This window comes from Lissotriton vulgaris, chromosome 3_1 (genome assembly GCF_964263255.1).
Source record: "Lissotriton vulgaris chromosome 3_1, aLisVul1.2, whole genome shotgun sequence".
Taxonomy (NCBI): Eukaryota; Metazoa; Chordata; class Amphibia; order Caudata; family Salamandridae; genus Lissotriton; species Lissotriton vulgaris.
Window position 1 is genome coordinate 644359700 of NC_141689.1, and position 26440 is coordinate 644386139.

The 26440-nt window shown below is 47.4% G+C and overlaps 1 protein-coding gene across 1 annotated transcript in view; it reads right to left on the minus strand.

Annotated features, from left to right (window-relative positions):
* Positions 1-26440, minus strand: part of ERAP1 (endoplasmic reticulum aminopeptidase 1) — a 507475-nt gene that overhangs the window by 362127 nt on the left and 118908 nt on the right. Inside the window, exon 3 of the mRNA XM_086960958.1 lies at positions 11591-11729. Coding sequence (XP_086817084.1) covers positions 11591-11729 — 139 coding nt within the window. The remainder of the gene's footprint in view (positions 1-11590; positions 11730-26440) is intronic.

Here is a 26440-nt window from a genome sequence, read left to right on the forward strand (position 1 = left end):
AATAGTTTTTCTACACTTAATAAGTATGTGCTGGCTTTTCTCCTACTCACTCACTGCTTCTAACCTCTTTCCTTGAACAAATACTAAAAGTGCATGGTTCCCAGAAATGACCTCTTCGAGAGATGTATGTCAAAATAATAGGTTAAGACATGGGTACAGTGTCGGACAGGGCACATTGGCAAGTTGCCAATATAGGGAATGGTCTTATAGTCCTACGTGATAAGGTTACAGGACCCCGACAATGCTAATAGCATGCCCTCTTGGCGCTCACTATGACCAAGAAAGTGTTACAACAAGGCTTGTCTCCGTAGTCAACCATTAAATCCATGTCAATCACCCTCAGAGGAACCAAATGGATAACAGGTAAGCTATACTAACATCTCGACCAATGAAAGAGGTAACCATGTAAGGCAGGACGTGGTCTCTGCAAAGCTCAGATTCCACAAGGGTCAGAGAACATTTTCATTTGATTGTTTAAAATGTGTTTCTCAGTTCTGATGTGCTTGCTATAATCCTGGGAAAGCCAGAAGGGTCAGAGAACATTTTCATCTGCTTGTTTGAAATTTGTTTCTCAGTTCTGATGTGCTTGCTATAATCCTGGAAATGCCGAAAGAGTCAGAGAAAATTTTCAACTGCTTGTTTGAAATGTGTTCCTCAGTTCTGATGCGTCTGTTATATTCCTTGGAATTCATATCCAACAATGGTAATAACTATGGGGTCCATAAATACTTCACTGTCACAAACTTTAACAACATGATAATGGAAAGTTAAAAAACTGTTGAAACTGTCCTACACCATTGTACTCAATCCAAGTTCATAGTTTGTGAATGGGGGTAAAAAAACACATCGGCACCAGACATAATTATATTCAATCCAAAACTAACACATGTAGAAAATGATTTGTCATAATAGTTCAGTTTCCTTTAAAAATGACGGACAAGAAATTAAAATTGCACTTCTTTCTGTAAGCTTTCTGCTCACAGCCAAGGAACAATGAGAATAAAAGTCCCTCACTGAATATATACAGCAACAATGTACTCTCAACCATCATTGTTCAAGCACTCAGGCAACTTCCACAGAGTTCTGAATGCCACTCTAAAAATTAGTTTAGGATGTATACTCTGCAACATGGGACAACAAAGTAAGGTGTAGATTTCCATCTTCAAAATTGGACCACAGGTTGTTGATTTTGTCTAACTGTGCACACGTGTTGGATGAAGGTTTGCCATGTGTCATATGTGCAGAGTTTATTGTGTTAATAATCGTTATAGTGCCTCCACCTGCTGTATGCAATGTAAGAACTGTGTCTCACTTCCCATAAATGCAGACATTAGGTCTGTGGGTCAAGTAAATTAATTTAAGGTGCACACGTATTAGTGCAGTCATGTACTCCATTGGAGAGATGAATCCATAACCAACACATTGGCCAAATTAAAAAGGCTCAGGAACAGCCTAAATCATACAAAATATATACAGGATCAACAACAGCGCCTCTACTGGCCTTCCACCAAATATTCAGTTGAGGATAGAATTTTGAACTCTCAGATCTATAGCTTTGTGTCAGATGATCTTGTTCGTGGTACAAAAGGGGGTGGTGATGGACGGAGCATCTGAATCAAACACCAAGTCAAAAGATCTGGGTTTAATCCATCACCGTTCTTTAGCCCACTCAGCCACGCCAGTTCAGACATGTCTATATGCAAATAGATGATCTTGTTCAGAATACCAAGCCTGATTCCATAAGGGTTATTCCCTGCCCTACAACAATCAGGAACATGCAAAATCACAGCAAGGGTAGTGGGTCCACTACATGAATACCCAATATTCCCTTAGTTCTAACTAGGGTGATCAACCAAAAGACAGGGGAACCAGGACTCCACAATATGAACATCTTGGTGCTACCACAGCACTACCGCGTACTATGGGGAGAGCATCCACACCAGCAAAAAATGGGGACAGTTCACTTGCCCATGGTCACGCATAGGTTTGTGTTTGTTGGCCCTTTACAGTAGCCTTCATGCTGGCTGCCTTACAACTACCCTGGACGCACTGCACATGCTGCTATCCAGATTAAAGCCACTATTTTCTAAAAGGTCTGGGGTGGGACTAGGCGACCATAAGGAAACATTCCAGGACAGTTCAGGATTGGCTCTGTGTCCACCTGACCAACTTTCACACTACCCTCGCTGCCTGTTCCAACCCGGTGTAGAACTCTACTAGGTATGTCTCCATTGCTCAGCCAATATCAACACCCCTGTTAAACACGCCGCTGGGAGTACCAGAGAGACCCTGCATCTCTCAGGAACCTCAAAAGACAAAAAACTCCTTTACCAGAGCATTCTTTCACCCAGCAGGCTCTCAGAACCCAACTTCATCTCCCCAAGCAGTCACACATTGGCATTAAGCCTTCTGATAACCAAATCATACGCAGGCAGTCTATCATGACCCCTTTGCCAAAGGATATCATTTTTAGGTCGAGGACCGAAGGCTGGCTTGCCAGCTTCCAGGAGATTTAATGTTTTTTAGACAGGGCTTGAACCCGCCTCTCTCCTCGATCTCTCCTCCATTGGCTGGCTTCCTAAACGGAGGCCAGCCATTGGAGGAGAGTGGCGTCACTCCAAACAAGCCCCGTCTCTTTCGGATTCGGGGGCGTGTTTTTGGCGTTCTTTCCACCTGTGACGTCATCCGTCACTCAACGCCAAAACACGCCCCCGAATCCGAAAATGTTCGGAAACTATCACATAGTTGTATCTATCCCTCACTCCGGACCCTCCATGTCTCACTCTTTTCGGCGTCCCTACTGCCACATTTACACTCATTCCCTTTCCTTCCAACTTGTTTTGTTTTGTTTTACTTGTCGTTTGCAATCCTTACTCTGTGGAACCGAAAACAGGACCTTCCCCCGCCGCGCTTGCACACAGGTACTCGCCAGGCCACCTACCTATGAGCGAGCCGAATATCCGGACCCAGGGCAGCACTTCTCTCACAGGCTGTGACACCCGAACAAAACCACCAACTCTCCAAGTAATCCTGGGTCGCGCGCGGTCCACACGGCGTCTAATGCAGGCTCGTGCTTAGTGGAAAGAATGAAGGAATCCAGATGTATTCGCGCCGGGCATCCTCAGAAGACCAGCCCCCTCCAGCACCGGGAGCGACCCCCAGCATCCATGCCAAGGCCCATGAGGGAGGCTACTAGGAGAGGCTTGAAGGTAGCGGAGGTAGGGGACTGGGGAGGCAACTGAGGTACAGGAAAGAGCAGATGATGGGCGGATGGGGTATAGAGGCGCAGGCAGGTGAGGTATAGAGATCGGGGCAGGTAAGGTAAAGAGGTCGTGGCAGGTGAGGTACGCAGGAGGAGGCAGGTGGTATAATGCGGCGGGAGCAGTTGTGGCACAGGGGGGAGGTGATTGGGGAGGGACAGAAGCGGGGCAGATGTTCTATAGATGTGGACGCATGTGAGGTATACAGGTTTGAAGCAGGTCCTGTCTGGGACTGGGGTAGGTGAGGCGAGAAAGCAGGAGGGATGTAGTAAAGAAGTGTATGTTGACAAGAGAGGTCTGGAGATAAAGACTGCAGTGAGGTAGGAGCAGGTGTGTAACAGGTGTCAAGGCACAGAGGCGAGGAGCCAGGTGTGGAGGGTGAGGTACGAAGTCAGGTGAGGTACTCAGGTGGGGATGCTGGAAGATTGGAGAGGCTGCCGGGCACTGAGGTTAGAGGGCTGCGGGGCTGGACCCGTGCTGCCTCCTGCAGCCTCAGAAATGTGCTGAGCTGCGGAGCTGTTCCTCACTCTGAGGCAGCTTGGAGGCTGGGGATGGGAGGGAGGTGGAGTCTTGGCGCTGCCTCCCAGCCCGAAGCGCTGCCTCCCAACCCTGAGGAGCGCCGTTTGGGGCCGGAGCCCCTCATACACAGTAGCGTCCGTGCCTCTGAGACAAAGAGGGGGTGCCGGAAGCACCCCACGGGTCCCCCCACCCGATGGGGTGCAGCCGAGGGCTCCGGCGTCCCTTTGTTAGCGCTCAACGTGTTTTATTGGAGTTTCTAAGCAAAGTAAATCACACCAATTAATGGCCCCTAAAGAAACACGGTTCATAGGACTAAACATTGCAAAATCACATTGTCACTCGAAGGAAACTATCTGACATGAGCAGGGGCCGGGCCCCGCGACACCCCCTGCTCTGCAGCCTGTTTTATTTCAGCACAGACCCGGGCGGCGGGCAGAGCCTGCCAGCAGGGCTGGGGGCGTGGGAGGGGGTTACACTTGCATTTATGAATAGAAGGCTACCCCGAACCCTCCCTGGAAAAACTGAAGAGTCAGTGACAACAACTAGAGCACAGGACCCAACGTGCTGGCCCAGGCGGAGAAAGAAGGCGCATAGACCGGGGTCAAACAAACACACCTATTTATCTAGAATTAAAGGAGGTGTTTGACTGACCCTTCCAGTTTTAGTTTGTTCTTTCTTCCCATTTCCTTTTTTCTTTCTTAAGTCCTTCCTTCCTTCCTTCATTCATTCCTTCCTTCTTCCCTCCCTTCCTTCCCTACTTCTCCTTCCTTCTTCCTTCTCTCTCTCTCTCCCTTCCTCTTTTCTGTGTTTTGTGATTATTTGTATTCTTCTTTCACTTCTTTCTATGTTCTCACATTTCTCTTTTTAACAACTCAGTTGACCCTTGCTGTTTTAGTTTGTTCTTTCTTCCTTTTTTCCTTCACAGGTTTTTTATCTTTCTTTAAAATTCTTCCCTCTTAAGCTCTTCATTTTCTTTCTTTCTTTCCTTCCTTTGTTTCTTTCTTTCTTTTTCCCTCCCTCCCTTTCTTCCTTCCTCTTTTCTGTGTATTGGGATTCTTTGTATTCTTCTTCCAATTCTTTCTCCGTTCCCTTCCTCCCCTGGCATACTTCCTGCCTTCCCTCACCTTTCTTTCCTTCCTTCTTTGTTTCTTTCCTTCCTTCTCTCCCTCCCTCCTTCCCTTCTTCTTTTTTGTGTTTTGTGATTATTTGTATTCTTCTTTCAATTCTTTCTTTGTTTCCATTTCTCTTCCTTAACCACTCAGTTGACCCTTCTTCTTTTTTGTGTTTTGTGATTATTTGTATTCTTCTTTCACTCCTTTCTCTGTTCCCCTTTGTATTCCTTAACCACTCAGTTGAATTCTCCTCATGCACTCCTTCAGTCCTTCCTTAGTGCCTTACTTTTAAAGTCCTCGATTGACTTAATTACTTCTTTCATTCCTTTATTCCTTCTCCTTTCCCTTTCTTCCTTCTTCCCGTCATTCCTTTCGTTCTTCCTTCCTTCCTTGCTTCCTTCCTCCTTTGGTACTTATTTTTATTCTTATTTTACTTCTTTCATTCTTTCCTTTTCTCTTCTTTAACCACTCTATTGCTTTCTGCTGATATCCTTCGTGTATCCTTTCTTCATTTCTTCCTTTTTCAAATCGCCTTCCTTAGTGTCTTCCTTTTTACTGTCCTTTGCATGTCCCACCAACTCTTCCATCTGTTATTCATTTATCGATTCTTCTTTCGTTCTTTCATTCCTTCTGTCATTCCCACTTCATAGCTGATTTAATTATTTTCATCATTCATCCTTCTTTTTCATCTCCTTCAGTCACTCTTTCGGTTCTTTCTCCCTGCATTCTCTAAATCATTCTCATTCTATACATTTCTTGCTATGTTATTTCTTCATTCTTTGACCCTATTGTCTTACATTCTTTCCTTTTTGCCCTCCGTCTCTACGTGCTTTCATCTTTCATCCATGCGGTCTCTTTAATCCCCCTTCCAATTTTACTTAATTCATTTCTCCGTTAGTTCCTTCCACTTTCCCTCACGTCTTTCCTTCATTTGTTTGCTTGTCTTTTCTCCTTTCCCCCTTCCTTCGAGCCTTTCGTCCTGACTCCATTCTTTACTTTCCTCTTCCTTCCTTCCTCCTTTTTTCTCTCCAACTTTGGTTCAGCTATTCCTTCCTCCCTCCCTATCCCTGCCCTATTCCTCGTTTGTCTGTCCCCTCAATTCTTCTTGTCTCCCCCTTTCCCCCTGCTTTTGTTACTTATTTTCTTGTTTCTTTTTGCCTGCCCTCCTTACTCCTTCCTTTCGTTGTTAATTCTTTTTTTCGTTGTTCCCCTTTCTACTCCATTCCTGGTACCTACGTTATTTCCATCTCCTTTCTTCAAGTCCTTCAGTGCTGTGTTGCTAAACTTCACTATTCAGTTTTAATTCCTTCCCTCACTTCTGTCAATCTTTCGTTCTTGCTTTCTTTTTTCCTACATTTTCCCATTCTTGCAATCTTTTAAACTTATTTTTCCTTCCATTCTTTCTCTTTCTTTTTCCATTCTCCCCTCTTTGGTTTCGTTCTTCCATCCCTTTCCTCATCCTTCTTCCTCCATTTTCGACTTTTTTTATGTTCACCTTCCTCTCTTCAAACATCACCCTGCTGCAATCATTGCTGCTCTTTTTATTCTCTTGTTATAGTTTTATTTATGTCATTTTTTTCTTCTTCCAATTTCGACCTGATATTTGACTTTTTTTATTCCTTCCCTTTTTCTCGTCTCTTCCCCTTTTCCCTTCTCCCTGGTTCTACATTATCTTTCTCTGTTCCTGTTTTCAGCTCCCTCGCTCTTTCTTTCGCCCCCTCGTGCATCCTTGTAATCCCTGATTTTACAGCAGAGCTAGGCTTTGGCATCCAGCCTTGCTGGCACAATGCAATCGCTTGAGGTTGCTAAAGAGACAAAGCTCCTTGGCGAGTTACGTAAGAAAAGCAGGAGCACAAACCGCCTCGACACTCCCAGGCAGACCCTTTTGATCCACATGGGAGACAGGACCCATTTAGTTGTCAAAAATGCCTCTACAATGTGATGTTTGTGGAAAAGCGCAGAGTCAACTTCACTGTGCCATCAAATGAAGTCTGGTCTGATGGGTAGAGAGCCGATCTGTGTTCCCTCTCACAGATGAATGGCCTAATTTAAAGAAAAAAACATGCATTTGCAATGCTACGGGTCTCGCATTTACGAGAGTTTTGGCTAGTGGCATTGTAAAGGACAAGGACCATTTATTTATGTTTTGTTTTTAAAACAGATAAATAAAAGGCATTGTCATTTAGAATGCCAATAGCTTGAACTCATTAAAACCTATTGCACTGCAAATGGCAGCGCCTGTGCTATAAAAATAAAACAAAAGCTTTAGGAGAGAGTGTGTCCTGACTGCAATAGCAGGCAGGACAAAGCTATTTGAGAAAGTAGTGCTCAGAGGCTGTAATTTAAGCCTTCCGAGTAACAACACACATAACAGGGGTGTCGCCATGGGAGGTTATTAAATTTGAGAAGGCAGTACTAAGGAGGGACTACTAAGCCTACTGACCAATGAACAGCCACAGTTCACAATGGACAATGACACAAGCCAATACATAATATGGACAGAGAGTGGGCAGAGCTTCAAGGCGCTACCTGAATAGAGAAGGCCTCACTGAGCAGCGCATGTGCTGCCCAGGCTGGACCTAAAAAGAAAGTGCAAGGGCCCACATTTTTAGGTCAAGGACCGAAAGGCTGCGCTTGCGCAGTCTCCGGGAGGAGATTTAATGTTTTGGAGTATGGGGGCTTGAACCCGCCTCTCTCCTCCTTTCTCCTCCATTGGCTGGCTTCCTAAACGGAGGCCAGTCATTGGAGGAGAAGGGAGTCACTCCAATAAAGCCCTGTCTCTTTCGGATTCGGGGGCGTGTTTTTTTGCGTTCTTTCCACTGTGACATCATCCGTCACTCAGAAGCCAAAAACATGCCCCCAAATCCGAAAATGTTCGGAGCTTTGCGGCCGCCATTTTGGTTCCCCTGTTGAGGAGTCCACATCTCTGCTTTCCTTCCCTCCCCAGTCGGTCCGGGCTCCGGTGCAGTTCGGGGTCATAATTCCACACCCCTGGCTCACGTCGGTCCCCCGTGATCACCCTTCTGCCCTTACCTCTGCGGCTCGAGTGTGCCCTCCCTCCCGAGAGCATGCACGGCGAGAAGCACTAGCACTGCAGCGCCCCATCTCAGCGTGTGATGGACTGCAACAGCAATTACCAGCGATGAGCCGGCAGATGAGCCGGCGCCCAGCAGCAGCCCCCAGCAGCACGGCTATCAGCAGCAACACCTGCACGCCAACCATGGGGAGGGCGGACAGCGCTGCCAACGAACAAAGCTGGCCAAGGTCCGGTCGCAGAGTGTCCGCATGGGGCTCGGCCCTTCACAGGTATGCAGGAACACCTCGGCACAGAAGCGGGCGAGGCAGGGAAGACCACCGTTTCTACTCCCAAACACCTTTCACCTTTCTTTTCTCATGAGTTCGCCCTCTCCCTGTCCTCAGTCTTTCCTCACCAGCCCCTGCTGTCCTTTACACCTGTCCGTTCCTCTTCGCCCGTCCCCTCTCCCTCATTGGTAGCTGCTCCCCATTTCACCCGTATTCTCAATACCATATCTCTTCCTGCTGTCCTTTTTATCAGTCCAAAATCTATCTCTTGCTCATTAGTCTCTGCTCTCCGTTTATCCGTCTTCCCTTTCCCTCTCTCTCTTATTAGTCCGTGGTCTCTCTTTCACTCATCTGCCCTACTAGTTCGTAGTCTTCCTGCACCAGTCGGCCACTCTCCGCTCACACATCCCCGCTCTGCCTCCCGCCTGTCGCCTCTCCCTCACTAGCCCCTGCTTTCTTAACTAGTCTGTCCCCAACCCCTCGCTGGTTAGTGCTAGTCAGTCTGCTTTCCAGTGAGTGCTCCCTGCTTGCTCCTCCTTTCATCCGCATATCTACTCTCCCCGCGCTCCTCTTCTTCACCGTGCCCTCTCCTGAGCACTAGCTCCCGTGAACCATTCCCCCGTCTGCCATTCTCCCCATGCTAGTATTTTGTATCCATTCACCATTTGACCCCCCAGCCCCCTGCTTTTCCCGCATCCGTCTGTCCTGCCTCTACCTCATTGCTATCTGCTCTCCATTTCATCCCTCTGTCCCCGCTCCCACACTGACTCCTGCGCTTCTTTCAGCAGGCCGTCCCCGTTCCACTCACTGGTCCTCTTCTCACCTTTTCACCCGCCTCTCCCCACTAGTCCGGGCTCCGCTTTTCATCATTGGGCCTATCTATCAACTCTAGTTGTAGTTCTCCATTCGCCAGTCTGGTCTAGCCGCCCTACCACCAAATTCGACCCTCCTCTCCGTTTCTTCCATCTGTCCTCTCTCCCTCTTAATATCTGTCCGCCTGTCCCTCGCTCTCACCAGTGCCTGCACACTGCTCTCTTTCACACCAGTCCATTATCTCCATCCCTCGTTTGTCCCTCCTCTCTTTCTCCTCTGCTGGTCCCCTCTCCCTAGTCGCCGCTCTCTTTTTCCGCCCATCTGTCTCCTGCTCCTCTCACTGGGTTGCGTTTTGCTTTAGACAGCCTGTCCTCCCTCCGCGCACTCGTCCCTTCTCTCTCATATTCATTCGCCTCCATCCCCCTCACTATGATCTGCTTATCTTTTCAGCCGCCTGCTCCCTCTCCCTTACTATCTCTGCCCTCATTCCACTATATCAGCGCTCCCTCTCACTAGTCTCTGCTCGCCTTTCTATACTCCTGTCTCGCTAGCCCGGCTCCCCCTTTTTCCCCGTCACCAGCACTGTCTTTCCTCTTTTGGCCTTGCCCTCTCTTTGAACGGCCCGTCCCTTTCACCCAACAAGTTGCTGCTTTCCTTGCCTCTCCCCGTCGGCCCGTCTCCCTCGCAGTATAGACGTATTTCTGACCCAGGCTCACCATTAGCCGCCCCCTACCCATCCAGCAAGGGTGTAAGGATGTGAAATGGGCCCGCCTCCCCCAGCTGGAGTAAAGTGGGCCCCTCTCAACCCCCTTGGGCCCCGGTGCCACAGCTGCACAAGTAATGTTCTCATAAATGTAATATAATGTCCTTTGCCCCCCTCGCCCCTATTCACCTTGCACCTAACACGCTTTGCTGCACTTTCCTGATGGGTGGCTCTCTTCGCAGCAGGAGTCTTGGCCGGGTGCCTTGTCATTCCCCGTGGCCCTCCGCCCTCTCTATCGTGGTCTCTTTTTCCCCTCACTGAGTGACCCTTCCGCATCCTGGCCCCCGGCTCGGCCCCTGCCCCCTCCCTTCTCCTCACCATGACCCCACGCACAGGTCTCAGACCCTCCCTCGCACATCTGGGCTCCCGCCCAGCCTCAGGTTTCCAGAGCGCCAGCATCAGCGCTATGCCAGCCCCTCCCGGGCTCTCAGACTCGACCCTCCCATGTCTCTCCCACCACACTCGCTGCCTTTACCAATGTTTCAGCAGCACCTTTGTTTGGGAACATTTTTGTATTTTGATTCTTTTGGTTTGGACCTCCCACGTTCTATTTTATCTGTAGTAAAAGTTTATGTTCATTTGTCCTGACCTTTGACCTATGTTTTTACCCTTTAGGGTCCGACCTTTGAATTTGACTTTGAACTTGTGCTTCTAACCAACCAATGCCATTTGCTTCCTGTTATCTGGTTCTGATTTGTGACAGGCGCCTGCGTTGTCCTAGTCGCGACAGCTGTGTGTGTGTGTGTGTGTGGGGCTCTGTGTGTGTGTGTGTGGGGGGCTCTGTGTGTGTGTGTGAGGCTCTGTGTGTGCGTGTGAGGCTCTGTGTGTGTGAGGCTCTGTGTGTGTGAGGCTCTGTGTGTGTGTGGCTCTGTGTGTGGCTCTGTGTGTGTGGGGCTCTGTGTGTGTGGGGCTCTGTGTGTGTGGGGCCCTGTGTGTGTGGGGCTCTGTGCGTGTGGGGCTCTGTGCGTGTGGGGCTCTGTGCGTGTGGGGCTCTGTGCGTGTGGGGCTCTGTGCGTGTGGGGCTCTGTGCGTGTGGGGCTCTGTGCGTGTGGGGCTCTGTGCGTGTGGGGCTCTGCGTGTGTGTGTGTGGTGCTCTGTGTGCGGCTCTGTGTCCGCGAATACTCTCTACTACTCTCTAATGCTCACCTATTGCCATTGTAAATGACAATACCATTTATTTATGTTTCTAAACAAAAAAGAAAAAAAGTCATGAGCAATGCCAATAGCTCTACCTTTAATAATGCCGAGACCATTGCATTGTAAATGCTTGTTCCTACTTCAATCTCAGCTGTGCCTTAGAATATACACGAATGTGTCTAAAAGTAGCATGCACATATGGCTTACTCACTCAGCTGATTTGTTTAGGACACATACCTGTGAATTGATTAGTAGGCACTCTCATCCATTCACTTCTGGGATCATAGTTTTGAGCACTACGCAATCATCTATATGACAGTCAAACACACTTACTTTCAAAAATATATAAATGTAATCAACAAAAACATAGAACTAAAAAAAAAAACTGCAAGATATGGGAGAATTGCACACATGTGGCTTCTCTCATGATGATAAGGGATTCTTAATTATCGGACAGCAGGCTGAGCCACATTCATAGCTACTCCTGTAAGGAATTCTATGCACCCACACCACTTGTATAAAACCTCTCAAAATTCACTCTGTTAGGAATTGGAATTGTAGGTAGGATGAACAGTCTTCCCTGCACCCAGAACAGAATCCATCTCAAAACACATTGATACTTATGAAAAAACTCTACATATAGGAAATATACAGGAAAATAATACAACACAGGATACACGTACTATTGGCATATTGGACAGTGCCTGGTGCCTCGGCTCTCTCCATATTCTCACTGCAAAACTGGCTTTGTAGGCAGGCTCATCAAAGCAAGGAAAAGCCATGCGTGCTGCTGTTGGTTCAAACTGTGTAGATGCAAGTACTCTGCAAATAAGAAGATAAAGGAGTGTTATTAAGGACCAGTAGCCGAATTAGTTTCCCAACTTTAAGCATCTATTACTTACTTCTAGTGTCTAATGTAAAAGATTGAAAGTCAACATGCTCACAGCTGGGCTTTCCTCAATTTGGAGATAATACTATTGGATCCAAACTCTCAAGGCAAACAAGCAATGGGCTGCGGGAATGAAACTGGGGTTTAGCTGATCCAACAGCAACAAGATTTTACTACAAATACCTATCTGTTTTAAAATACCTGAGGTCACTTTTTACATTTCACCTCCTTTTTTAACAAGATGAAAAATTAACTTTAAACAGAACAAGATGCTCCTGAAATAGCAGATAACGTCAATGACGTTTTGAAAATATCTACTGAACCTGTAATCCAACCCAGATGCCCAACACATGGTATGTTCTGTTCTCTCAGTTTCCACTGTGATGTGTTAGTCTGGCATGCATCAGACACCGCTCCTCAAGTGTTGCCTGGTCTAAGCTCAAGGGCACAGCAGCATAACAATACGGGACACAATGTTTGTCTGAATACTAAACCCCTGTTACAAAACAGATAAAGACAGAGGATTAAAAAAATATAAATATTTTTTACGTTGAATAAGACCGCCTTTTTTTCATAGCTATACCATGGAACTTACCAAGCTTGCCAAAAGATCAGATTTTAAAGAGAAGCGGAGTACGGATAGGAAAGATCACCTGCATCAAAGATAAACAGTGTTAAACAAATAACTCTTCTTTATTCAATATTTTAGCTATAAAAAAAACTGAGGACGTGCAGGTGTAGCTCATTAATCCTTCCATAGATCGTAGTTTCTGCAAAATGATTCCCTTGATCAGCCATCTCAAACTGAATGGCAGGTTCAGTAGCCAGTGACATTTGAACTGCAGTTGATCTATCCAAGAAGATGAAAGATACTGAGTGGCCGAAAGGAGCAACAGGGTCTAGGGAATAAATGGCACTGTGCATTTCTGAATGGTTTTGGGAAAATATTTGAGCCACCTCAGCTTTTGAAGGGTTACTTGGGAATGCTTTAAAAGGTGGTCATCTTTACTCCACTCCAATTGTTTCTTTCTGTTTCACTCTTGGAGACAGTATTGCTGACTATGGCTGTAAATCGCCAGAGCCTTAGCATCTTTTGTGTGCTTCTGGTGTACTTCAATTCCAGGCTAATATGGGCATCCGTCATATCCACCAGTTGTGCCCATGTAAGGGAGGGGAGAATGTCATTTACACAAGGGGGATCCACAGACTCACTAAATAAAGCCACTCCCACTTCTGAAGGCAAAGTGATCAACAATATTTGAATAATATATTGCAAGGATTGGAGTAGTCTCTCCTCTGTGCCAGGCAGCACACCGCTAAGTTTAAGATCCTGCGGCAGACAATGGATCCACAATTCAGGCTGAGAAGCTACCTTGGGACTGGAAGGCTTAGGGCCCTACCACAGTGCAGAGTTATGGCTGTGTTATTATGTCCTTCTGTACCAAATACAATGTAATAAGAGAACAAATTCCTGTTCCACTTGGAACTTACAAGCATACTCTAGACCTACAGTCAAACAATGGTTACCCAACTAAGCAACAGGAGGTTGTAAGATCTTTGTTTTCATCCTGAAATATCCATATGAAAACACAATGATCAACTCAGATGTTTCTTGACCTTAGTACTGTTCCCTTGGCCAAGCGAGCTCAAAACAGTCATGGAGAGCAGGTAAACCACACAGTAATACCCCACACAGATAAGAGCATGGAACGTCTGCTGGGGTGGAGCCAGGAAGATTGTACTTTGGTGGGGATTGGAACCATGCTTGCGAAAAGGGACATCGCCAGACAGTGGACCTTGGCAAGTGCCCGGAGTTTGGGAACATGGCGAGCAGCAATCGACTGGTGTGCCAACCTGGAGGAACCAATAAATGCAGCCAGAGGCTGCCCACAAAAACAAACATTTTCAGGGAAAGTGGTGGGTTTTCTACTTCTTGTCACAAGATAACCTTGGACCTGGCTGTATTAAAGCACACATGATTGTAAAAGCTTTATATTGCAATAGTGGGTATACTCTTGTGTTCATTTTTTCTTCATTACATTAATTTCATCATTACAAAGCATATAACAATAAAATCTGTTTTTAAAAAAAATGCTTCAAGTGAGGACCATGTACATCACCAGTGGCCCTGAGGGAACTTGGTGCATGAAGAAGGAAACCACAGTAGTCCATATATTTTCCTAACAAATCTCTTGAAATTAGAGTCTACGTTGACATGTAATTTTAGGTTTGTCCTGAATCTAGACCCGTGTATGGTTTTAGAAGAACCACTAAAGTCTAATGTTTACTAAGTTTTTCAGTGGGGTGAATACATAGCTCTTATCAAACTAAATAATGGCAAATCAATCTCTTTGAAACCTGTTTGATATAAATGCAGGGGCCGCTGGTGTACAGGGGCGAGATGGGCGTCGCCCTGCCACCGTGGGGGGTTTCAAAATCTGAGATGCAACACTGAGCAGCTAGCAATAAACTGTGCTGGCTGCTCGGTAAACAAACATGTGCAAATCTGCCTTTTTCTTTGAGGGCATGGGGATGGCCCTTGGCTCTGGCTTGCCTTGGCCGGGTGAAGATGTCTTCGACATAAAGCCAGAAAGCAGTGCAGTGATGACACACTGGTGGGCGCGGCCTGTGTCTTACTGCCAGAATACAGTTTCAGTTTGGGCGTTGTTGTAAATAGAATGGTAAGTGATGACAGGATACTTCTAGTTGAATACACGTAGATTTATTGTAGGACACAGCTGAGCACACAACCTCGCTAGCTGACCAGACCACCAACTGACACCAGTAGAATTCTCAGGTGGAAGTAAGAACATACATAGGCATAGTGGTAGACAGAGAATGAGAGAACACAAAGAAAGGACTAAGACTACAGACAACCACATTACATGAAGAATCAATGTACAACACATCTCCCTCATTTATAGAAAAGAAATGAAATAAAGCAAAAACAGAGATTACAACACCTACCCCATGTAGTACAAAAATGAGATACACAAATCTAATTAAGAACCACACGAGATATCAAATATCACTAACACGAACGGAAAACAATAAGATAGAAGACATTTCATACTACACACTCCATCCCCCTCCCCTGGTGAAACCAAAACATGGTTTAGATGAGTGAAAATCAATGCAACAAGGAAAGGTGTCTACGCCCACAACCTCCCCAAACATGGGTACACCAGAGGGTAGGTACACTTTCCACACTGACCCCCAAAACCCACAATGAGTTAAACAAACCATCCTCGTCGCCAAAATGTTGTTAATAGAATGGTAAGTGATGACAGGATACTTCTAGTTGAATACACGTAGATTTATTGTAGGACACAGCTGAGTACACAACCTCGCTAGCTGACCAGACCACCAACTGACACTAGTAGAATTCTCAGGTGGAAGTAAGAACATACATAGGCATAGTGGTAGACAGAGAATGAGAGAACACAAAGAAAGGACTAAGACTACAGACAACCACATTACATGAAGAATCAATGTACTACAGGCGTTATAGTATACTGTCAAAGACACACATTTATAATACAATGAAAAACACACATCACATACATATAAAATGCTTGGATATCGCATCATGTTTCCACCAGGGGAGAGGGAAGCCTGTAGTCACAGTCGTTAGGGAGAAAATGCAGTAAAGGGATGAGATTTCTTTAATCAATGCGGGCAATATCTTTGTTAGGCCTGCATGTAATCATTTAGCGAGTAGTGTGGAAAAAGGCATACAGCAAGTACCATGCTAGTGATACATGTGCCACACTTAGCACACAAAGGCTTCACCTCTGCCTTGCTACCTATCTGGTGCAACTGCAGGGGACTGCATATTACCGACGCGATGTAGGCCAGCATGTTAAATCCCGTTGGAAGCGCGTAGTGCCCTCACGCTCACGGGATAACTAGACCGTGCTTTGAAAGATAAAATGGTGGTGGAACATCCACTTGGTTCCATTGTGGTATTAAATAATAATTGGAGAGGCCTGATCTTGATTACCTAGCCACATCTTTAAAGGCTAGGAAGTACCCAAAAAGATAGTATCCCAAGAAAGAAAGAGGGCACAAAATAACAACTGGGAAGCCCTTTTGGAAACTCCGGTACAGACAGTCAAGGTGGAAAGACCATTATGTATCACTACTTTCAATACATCATCTACATTAGTGACAAAAATCATCACCAAGCACTGGCGGGTATTGAATAGTGAGTCCTTATCAATACCACGTCCTATGTTTTCCCACAAGAGGGGGAAAAGCCTTAAAGATATGTTGGTCCACACACTCGCCTGCAAAAAAAAAAAGAACACTACAATGGGTTTACGATGCACTATAACACCAATCATGGGCCGTTACCCATGCAGTAACTGTAGTGTCTGTCCTCTGACAAAACCAACAAAAAGCAATCAAATGACCTTGCAAATAAGCCATTTCACAAATTGTAATACACAAAGCGTGGTGTACCTGGTAACGTGCCCCTGCAACCTACACTATGTAGGGAAGGCAACCAGTAACATTAAAACCAGAATCTGGGAACATAGCAGCAATTTGAGATGCAGCAGCTTAACCACAAAGATTTCAACCTGTTATATAGAAAAGAAGAATACAGTGTGTGATTACCAATGGGTCATTCTTAAGCACATAAATGACAGAGTGAATTCAAAATTAAGATTATTTGAAAGGGAACGGTGGGGTTTTAAACGCAAAACACACATGGAGGGCCTGAATGCCTTGACAACAACGCACACAACAGCAAGGAGGTCTTCGAAGCGAAAGAAGGGGGTTCCCCGTAGGGTTTCTTAGAGATATAGGCAGGCCATAGGGGAAAACAACTGTGAAAAGAAAAAGAAGGCACCCTGCCAGGGGTTATAAAGGTCCTAACTAGAGGATCCAAACATTGTAAAGGGGGGGGGTGATTAGCCTAGAAGCTGAAACTGCACAGAACAAACACAAAGTCAATCCAAGTAGACTCAACAAAATATATTAGAAAAATATCTATATTTTTTATTTCTTTCTTTTAGATATATTTTTTGATTTTCAAAAGACAAACATGTAGAGATTAAATAGCGCTTTTGATTTCAAGGTGATACTTTAAGAACAGAAGAAAAACATATACAATTGGGAAAAAATTATATTATACTACACGGGCACAAGACATTTTTTAGGCTAAGTTAAGACCTACCCAGTACTGACCACACTTCAACCATACTCACACACTCACTCACAAGAAAGTTTACTCTATCTATTATTTTAACATTCAACTTTCATTCATCCATTCATTCTTCTAGTCCTGGCGTCCTGGCGTGGGCAACAATAGATGGTCTTCTAGGCTAATCACCCCCCCCCTTTACAATGTTTGGATCCTCTAGTTAGGACCTTTATAACCCCAGGGTGCCTTCTTTTTCTTTTCACAGCAAGGAGGTCTTCACCATTGTGAAGGAACTCTCCAACCCCAACCCCAGCTCAGGCACCAACGACATCCCACCATCGCAAGCTCTGTGCGACTCCCTCGCCACCTTCTTTCACAGGAAAATCACCGATATCCATGTCCGTTTCAAACCAAGGACGACCCCAGCAGATCTCACCGCACCTAACCCACCGCCCACCGCCCACGACACCCTGACAACCTGGGCCAACATGAGCATCGAGGACACAATCAAGACCATGGGCACAATCCACTCCGGATCCCCGTCCGACCCTCTCCCACACCACATCTTCAACAAAGCCAGCAATTCCATCGCACCCCACCTGCACAAAATCATCAACCTCTCCTTCGAGACACCTTCCCTGAGAACTGGAAGCACGCAGAGATCAACGCCCTACTGAAGAAACCCAAGGCGGATCCGAGCGACCTCAAGAACTTAGACTCATCTTCCTGCTCCCGTTCCCAGCAAAGGTCATCGAGAAGATAGTAAACACCCAGCTCACCCGTCACCTCGAAGACAACAACATCCTGGACCCCTCCCAATCAGGATTCCGCAGCAGCCACAGCACCGAGACCACCCTCATCGCCGCCACAGACGACATTTTTATTACCTTCAATTAAAAAATATCCTAAATAAGATCTAAATGTATAAATAATTCTAAACTATTAATCGATTTTATATATGTATAAAAAATAGGGCGGTGGGGGGGGGCGTGCCTCAGAAGCCACTGATGGGGGACGTGTAAGTCTGCTGCTCCACTCCGGTCCGAGCAGAATCCTGCAATATCGGTGCCCAGCCTGCCGGCTAAGTTACCCGGTGCGTGAGATCGCCTGGAGGAAGGATTGAGAGGTGAGATGACACATTAAAAACCCCGAAAATGGGTGGATAACCAAGCGGTGGAAGTTGGGCCGAGCTAAGGGCCTGATTTTTAGGTCTCGCCTGAGACAGCGCATGCGCTGCACTTTGAGACATTTAGTAAGTGGCTTTTAAAAGTGTCACCAGAGGCTTTTGCTGGCCAACAGCTTGCGTTCACAAGCTCGTGCACGTTGACAGCTGCCATCTGTGTATTTATTGCTGTAATCAGGCTCCTCTGCTTGCACTACCCCCCCCCTCCCCTTTCCTCCTGGTCAGCTTCATGTGTGTCTTCTAGGTGTGAATCATGCTCCTCTGCTTGCACTCCCCCTCCTTTCTCCCCCTCCTCTTCGTTAGTTTCATTTGCGTCTTCTATCACTGTGAATGCTACTGCTTCCCCCAGGCACCCACCCCATCAGTCATCAGTGCACGCTTTCAGCAGGCACACACACCACCAGCAGTCAGTGCACGATTCCACCAGGCACACACACCACCAGCAGTCTGCATGCTTCCACCAGGCACATGCACCACCAGCCGTCAGTGCACACTTTCACCAGGCACACAAACCACCAGCCGTCACACACTACCAGCATTCGGTGCACGCTTCCTCCAGGCACACACCACCAGTCGTCAGTGCACGCTTCCACCAGGCACACACACCACCAGTAGTAAGTGTACACTTCCACTGGGCACAAACATCACCAGTCGTCAGTACACCCTTCCACAGGGCACACACACCACCAGCCATTTGTGCACGCTTCCATCAGGCACACACCACCAGCCATCAGTGCACGCTTCCATCAGGCATACCAACCACCAGGCGCCAGCACACGCTTCCACCAGGTACACACACCACCAGCCGTCAGTGCACAATTCCACCAGGCACACACATCACCGGAACCTCCGCCGGAGACGCCACACAGAACCCACCATCGGATCGCCCGTGGAATCGTCTATAAAGCATCCACCCGCCCGGACCCGAAACTGAGGCAATTGACTCCGGGCACCTCTCCGGACTACACCACATGGAATCCAGTATTGGATCGCTTGGTGCATTATTTAAACAGAACTAATGTAGCGGACCTCCAACACGAGGCTACAGATACTCTCTGAAATCCGAGTGATCGAAATAGAAATACCCAACAGTGATACCTCAGACATAACTCTAAACCCCTTTGTTTGTCTGCATCTTCCAACCGCACTTACGTTTCCTTTGGACACCTATATTGGATCATACTATCTACCTCTCGGACAGAATTAAATAAAACATCAAGTCTCATGAAACGTTCTAGGCAGAATTCCATCTACTTGCAAGGGTAACTGGAAAGAGTCATGGCTTCCTGATGAAGGCTCACAGCCGAAACGCGCGTAGTACTCTGTAACCTATAGCCATGTTTTAATATGTACTGCAATGCACTTTAAAAATCCACAAATTGTAATTCACAGTATCTAATACATGTAGAAAGTCCTTCACATGTAAATCTTCCCTTTTTAAACCTACTATGATTTAATAAAGAACAAATATTTTTGTACTCAAACTTTGGCTCAGACATAATGCTTGCTGTCTAATGTCAGTCGCAGTCCATTATCTTAACCTGTTCCTAATTTTTTCGTATTTCCAATTGTTTGACTTATCCCGAATTAGGAGCTCTAGTCGGGGATACCCTCTTTTTGTACACACACACACACACCACCAGCCGTCATTACACACATCCACCGCGCACACACACCACCAGCTGTCAGTGCACGCTTCCACCAGGCACACACACCACCAGCCGTCAGTGCACACTTTCAGCAGGCACACACACTACCAGCCATCACACACTACCAGCCATCGGTGCACGCGTCCACCAGGCACACACCACCAGCCGTCAGTGCACACTTTCACCAGGCACACACACCACCAGCTGTCGGTGCATGCTTTCACTGGGCACACGCACCAACAGCCGTCAGTGCACGCTTTCACCGGGCACACGCACCATCAGCCGTCAGTTCACGCTTCCACCAGGCATACAAACCACCAGCCATCAGTGCACACATCCACCAGGCACACACACCACCAGCCATCAGTGCACGCTTCCACCAGGCACACACACCACCAGCCGGCAGTGCACGCTTCCACCAGGCACACACACCACCAGCCGTCCGTGCACGCTTCCACCAGGCACACACACCACCAGCAGTCAGTGCACGCTTCCACCAGGCACACACACCACCAGCCGTCACACACTACCAGCCATCATTGAATGCTTCCACCAGGCACACACCACCAGCCGGCAGTGCACACTTCCACCAGGCACACACACCACCAGCCGTCAGTGCACGCTTCCACCAGACACACATCACCTCAGCTTGCTAGTTAGCGAGGCCCTGGGGGCAGTAGGGCATCCCTCAGGAGTGGTCGAGGGCAGCAAGAGGCGTGGACTCCCAATGCGAGCTGAAAGGGGAGCAGTCAGGCATTGGAGGCACGGAGACAGTAAACGGCACCTCTCTGCGAAGTCAGAACTGCGGAGGGCATGCCATGGCCTGAACATTAACGCGGCCTCCCAAAGCTGAGGAAGGTCGCTGACGGGTGAGTCTATCAAGACGCCAGTGAACTTGAGAAACTAGGAAGGTCGCTGACGGGTGAGTCTATCTAGACGCCAGTGAACTTGGGAAACTGCCCGAGGTGCGGCTTGGCCATCTGTGTGACCGGGCGCACCTATATTGTGGGGGTGCGGGAGACTGGTTTCTGCATGTGGCTGATCTTGACTAGCTTGGCGTAGTTAACAAGGTGAAGGCCGACAGCCTCCGAGAAAATGAGGTGGCTGGGGCCGCAAGCGATGACCGCTGCACTAAGTGCCCGGATGGGACCATGGAAGGTCGGGCCTGGCAGGGGTTTGACACTTGCTCTGACACAGTGAGGGCCTCGACAGGATTCCACCCCACCCTTCCCTATAACTTGCCTGATCTTCTGGTGCATGTCTAGCGCTGCAGGAAGCCCTGCGACCGGTCCTCTGCCCCGGTTGAGCCTGCTGGAGGGCGAGAGGTGCAGAGATCGGCCTAGAAAGGTCCCGGAGAGCAGCGAGGTGCGGCCGACGGTGGTAAGTACTAAGAGGGAGGGGTCCCAGCTAAAATGTAAAGTGATAAGCAAAATTTCAAGCAATTAATGACACAAACAATAAATGGGTCCACATTGTTTTAATCACAACGGGACCAAGTATACTGAATATATATACGAGCAAATCAATAATACAATTGGTTGTACAGTGCCCCAGGGAGAATAAGAGTAGGGGGAAGAGGTAGTGATGGGTGCTTTGGTGAGGATAAGGTGATAGACAAAGGTACGTGACAATAAAATCATGTGAGTCATGGATACTGTATTATCAAATTTTTACAGTGTAGTGGACCAAAGGTTCATCACATTTGAATCAATAAATCATACTCCACAGATAACAATGAATGGAATAAATGTTGGAGTGGAGTTGAAGATGCAGTAGGTGGTTGTCGACGTTTCGACCCTCTAATGCAGGGATCAGTTGTGCCCTTGCTGTGGGGTCTTCATCAGGACAGATAAGGAGGGACGGACAACCTAGTTCAGTATGTAAAATTAATAATTCGAATCAATATGTCGGGAAGTACCTCAACATAGTTAAACCAAAAATTGGCACACATTCGATAAGGTAAGGTAAATTCAAATTGAGTTATAAAACCATAATTGGTCGTTCATGGAGCTCGATTACTAAAATGGATCTGAAGGAACCGTTCTGAAGAATAAGTTCGCATTGGGTTATTGTCCCTTTGATAGACATGTTTAGAACTTAATTAATTGGGCTGCAATGAGAGCCAGTCCCGTACTTAGGATTAAATCACAGTGGTAGGAACAGATGATGGAGAAGAAGGGGCTGGGGGAAGAGGTGGGTTAGGCAATCCCCTTCGCATGATACTTTAAGGTGGTTAATTACCGTAACGGCATAGTCAGATGGACTTCAGTATAAGGCCACCATCTATTTGAATCCAGTCCAGGAGGATCGTGCCTAAAATATGTAAACGTAGCCTGTTTAATCACCAGCATTGAAAATGAACATATGCAGTCTGATAGATTTAAAGGGAATAAACTTACCACGTGGTAAAATTCAATAGTACCACGGGATGCTGTTGGCGGTGAGTGCGGTAAAAGAATATCCCTGTAGGTGAAGTGAGGGAGGGAGCCAGTCAGTTGAGGGTACACATGACAGTGGATATACATCCAGGGTTCATTACAGAAACTTAAAAATCCGATGGTAAGTGGCTCAGAGGTGGAACGGCTGTCATTGTTTAGTCAGGGAGCCCCAATTCCGCCTCCCTGAAGTGACTTCTACCCTCGCTTGGAACCGCTGGCAGCCCTGCATAGGTTGCGGACCCTGCCATTGCCCTACGTGACCAAACAAGAGCTCTGACTTCAAAGCAGGGTCTGGCTTCCTAGAGGCATCCTAGGGCTACCTACCTCTGTATTACCCTACTGATAAACAGTGGTACTTGTACTCCTCTTTGTTAGCGGCCTGGTGGAGCAAGTGTGGAAAGGTGATAGAGGTACAGCTAGGGGGACTCTGAGATCCATTCAGTGTACCCTCAACTGCTGAGCCACACTGAGTTGGTGTACCCTGCTGGTGCTCTGTTGCGGCTCCTCGTTATTGTTCTTAGAAGAGATGGGTAAGGCTAGGGCGAAGAGGGCAGGAATGGCAACAGATGGGAGACGATGCCGCGTAGCAGCAGCAAGAGCCATCGGGATCGCGGTTCTGGTGGACCCAGTGAGGCAACAACTGACCAAGATACGTGAAGCTATTGTCCTTAGAAGAGATGGGTAAGGCTAGGGCGAAGACGGCAGGAATGCCAACAGATGGGGGACGATGCCGCGTAGCAGCAGCAAGAGGCATCGGGATCGCGGTTCTGGTGGACCCAGTGAAGCAACAACTGACCAAGATACATGACGCCATTGCAGACACTAAGGCCACCCTACACCAATATATCTGTTGGTGGGGTTGGAGCTGCTTAGAGCTGAACATCATCAATTGGCAGAGAGAGTGAAAGTGTTTGAGGCTTTGTTCATGAATCTTTAACCTGCACAACAAACACTGTTGCGTCAGGTTGCAGAGCTCTCTGAACGGGTTTACACGCTGGAACACAGGGCTGAAGATGCAGAAGGACTCAATAGGAGGAACAACATCAGGGGGGTTGGGCTGCCAGAGGGAACATGATTGCTTTTCTCAAACCCTGGCTCTGTACTGTGGTAGCACCAGACAGCCTCTCAACCTTTTGTACCCTGGAGAGGGCACAGCAGGTCCCGGCTCGCCCCCAGCCCTGTGTCACCCACCGCGTCCAGTAGTAGTGAGACTCCTGCATTATAAAGACAGGGACGTTCTCCTACAGAAGGCAGGATCAGATGGCCCATTTGAGATTGATAACAGCAAGGTCGCGATCTTCCCTGACTACACAGATGAAGTTCAGAGATGGCGGGCCTCGTTCCTCGAAGTCAAAGGGGCTCTGCAAGAAGAGGGTTGCAATATGCTTTAATGTTCCCTGTCTGACTCCACAAAATGCTTGAGGAGAAGACACACTTCTGCGATGATCCTGTGGCGGCTTGGGAATGGCTTGAGTCTTGCAAATCTGGGTCCCCACCCCAAACACAGACTGTGCTGCTATACAGTCAGAGATCCACAATTCAGGAAGAGGGCCTGGAATAGGCCCAAATGGAGACCATCCAAAAAAACAAGCCTATCCCAGACCGAGAAGGAGAGAATTGCTGCCCAACATGCAGTGGCCGCGATCATGAAGAAAAGAGAGTCTATCTCAGAGACTGGTTCCCACTCAGTTAAGGGGTCTGGAGATTCCAATTTGGACACTTCCCGAGAGGACAGCATCACGTTGCCATAGTCATTCCGAGGACAGCGGATGATCTTTGAAAAAACTAGGCTCCTCTAGATGGGGTCAACCACTAGGGAGATATGGAACACTCTGCTGATGAAAGATTTAGACAGACTGGAAGCTATTGATAATTAGGCAAGCACGGGCTGACCCGAAGGCAGTTGTCCACAGGCTGCAGCCCGCCCCCTTTTGGAAGACTGCACCTATGGCTGGTTGGGGTCTTCTGATGAGACTGATGGTTTGCTTGCAGTTTGGGCGGCTGGTCCCAGGCTACTCTGAAAAAGGGGACTTCTTGTTTGTGGGTGTTTTTTTGTGTTTCACTATGTTTTAATTGCTAGGGTGGCCCTAGATCCTTACTTCAGGAGTGGCTAGGCGGGGGTGGGAGCAGTTTAGGGTGGGATTGACTGAAGCTCCTGACGTGAAATATTAGAGGGATGGGCTTAGCCACTAAGAGGCATAATGTGCACAAATACCTACGAAGGTGGGTAGATAACTCTGCTGCAAGAGACACATCTTACACAAAGTGAATTGGAGAAACTGCACATAAGATGGAAGGGGCAGGTTTTTGCAACCTCCTACTCTGCGTATGCCAGGGGTGTATTCATTTGAGTTAGGGCGGGGGTAGCCCTCGAAAACATTAATACACTGGTAGATAAAGATGGTGAATATGTGTTGCTGAAGGGGAGACTGCTAGGGCGTGATAATACATTGGGTAGTGTGTACGCCCCAAATCAAGACCAGGTGCCCTTCCTCTATGGTCTCTTGGCCCCTATGGCTGAGGTGACGGTGGCAGACATGATACTGGGGGGTGACTTTAATTTTGTTGCTGATACCACGCTGGATCATTTGCACCCCCCACTACCAGGGGCTCAGGCCCATTTCCCTACAGCGGTTTTCCGGGATGGAGGGGCACTGGGGGATGGAAGATATCTGGAGAATGAAATACATGGGAGATAGAGAGTACTTATATTACTCGCCCATATACTAATTACACACAAGGCTCAACATCTTTTTGTGCACCTCTGGCTTTGGCCATTCCATCATCCACATGGAATACCTGGGACGTACGTTCTCAGATCATAGTCCTCTGTTGTTGACTTTTCAGCCTTTGGAGAAACGCTCTTTGATCCCACTGTGGTGACTTAACACACTGATGTTGGGAGCATATTTGTTTTAAGGAAACCATGGGCACCGCCAATGATACCTACTTTTTTAACAATACACAAACGTCATCCACAACGCTGATGGAATGGGAGGAGTTTAAGGTTGTAACATGGGGCACTGCCTAGGACAGTCGATAGGGGTGCAGCGAGAACTGCACCCGGAGTTGGAGGAGCTGGAGGACAGACTACATGGGTTAGATAATGCAAAGGGGACAAGAACCGCCAACTTGGAAATCCTACGGGAAACACATGCACCTTATCATCAGGCTCTCAAACTGCTACAGTTCCATGATTATATGGGGTATCTTACTAAAGAGCAAGAGGAAGAAGGGAGGCTCAGCCAATTACTGATGAGGTTGGTCAGGTTGGAGACCCACTGATACCCGATCACACATGTTCAAACATGTACTGGTGAGTCTGTCCACGACCCAGAAGTGATAAATGCTTTATTCTGTATCCAATATGAAGTCCTGTATAAGGCACCTCCCCTGGTCTCTCTATGGGGGGCAGAGAGATTGTTTTTTGGCGTCATCCACAACGCTGATGGAATGGGAGGAGTTTAAGGTTGTAACATGTGGCACTGCCTAGGACAGTCGATAGGGGTGCAGCGAGAACTGTACCCGGAGTTGGAGGAGCTGGAGGACAGACTACATGGGTTAGATAATGCAAAGGGGACAAGAACCGCCAACTTGGAAATCCTACGGGAAGCACATGCACCTTATCATCAGGCTCTCAAACTGCTACAGTTCCATGATTATATGGGGTATCTTACTAAAGAGCAAGAGGAAGAAGGGAGGCTCAGCCAATTACTGATGAGGTTGGTCAGGTTGGAGACCCACGGATACCCGATCACACATGTTCAAACATGTACTGGTGAGTCTGTCCACGACCCAGAAGTGATAAATGCTTTATTCTGTATCCAATATGAAGTCCTGTATAAGGCACCTCCCCTGGTCTCTCTATGGGGGGCAGAGAGATTGTTTTTTGGCGTTAAAGCTCCAGACGTTGGACAAACAGACAAAGGAGATGCTTGGTGGCCCGGTGACGGCACAAGAGATTTGTGTGGCTATTAAGAAAATGGCCATGGGTAAAACCCCGGGTCCAGATTGTCTCCCTGCAGAATTTTACTCAGTGTATCCCTCGAGACTGGCTCCCACTTGCAGACCTTATACGCAGAATCTTTGAGACTTGGGCAGCTTCTTGAGTCCACGCAAGACACATTAAGAGATTCCGCTCCCCAAGACGACCATTTACAAAAAGGGGGTGGTGATGAACAGAGTGTCTGAGTTAAACAGACCACTCTTACCCAGTCCAAAGATC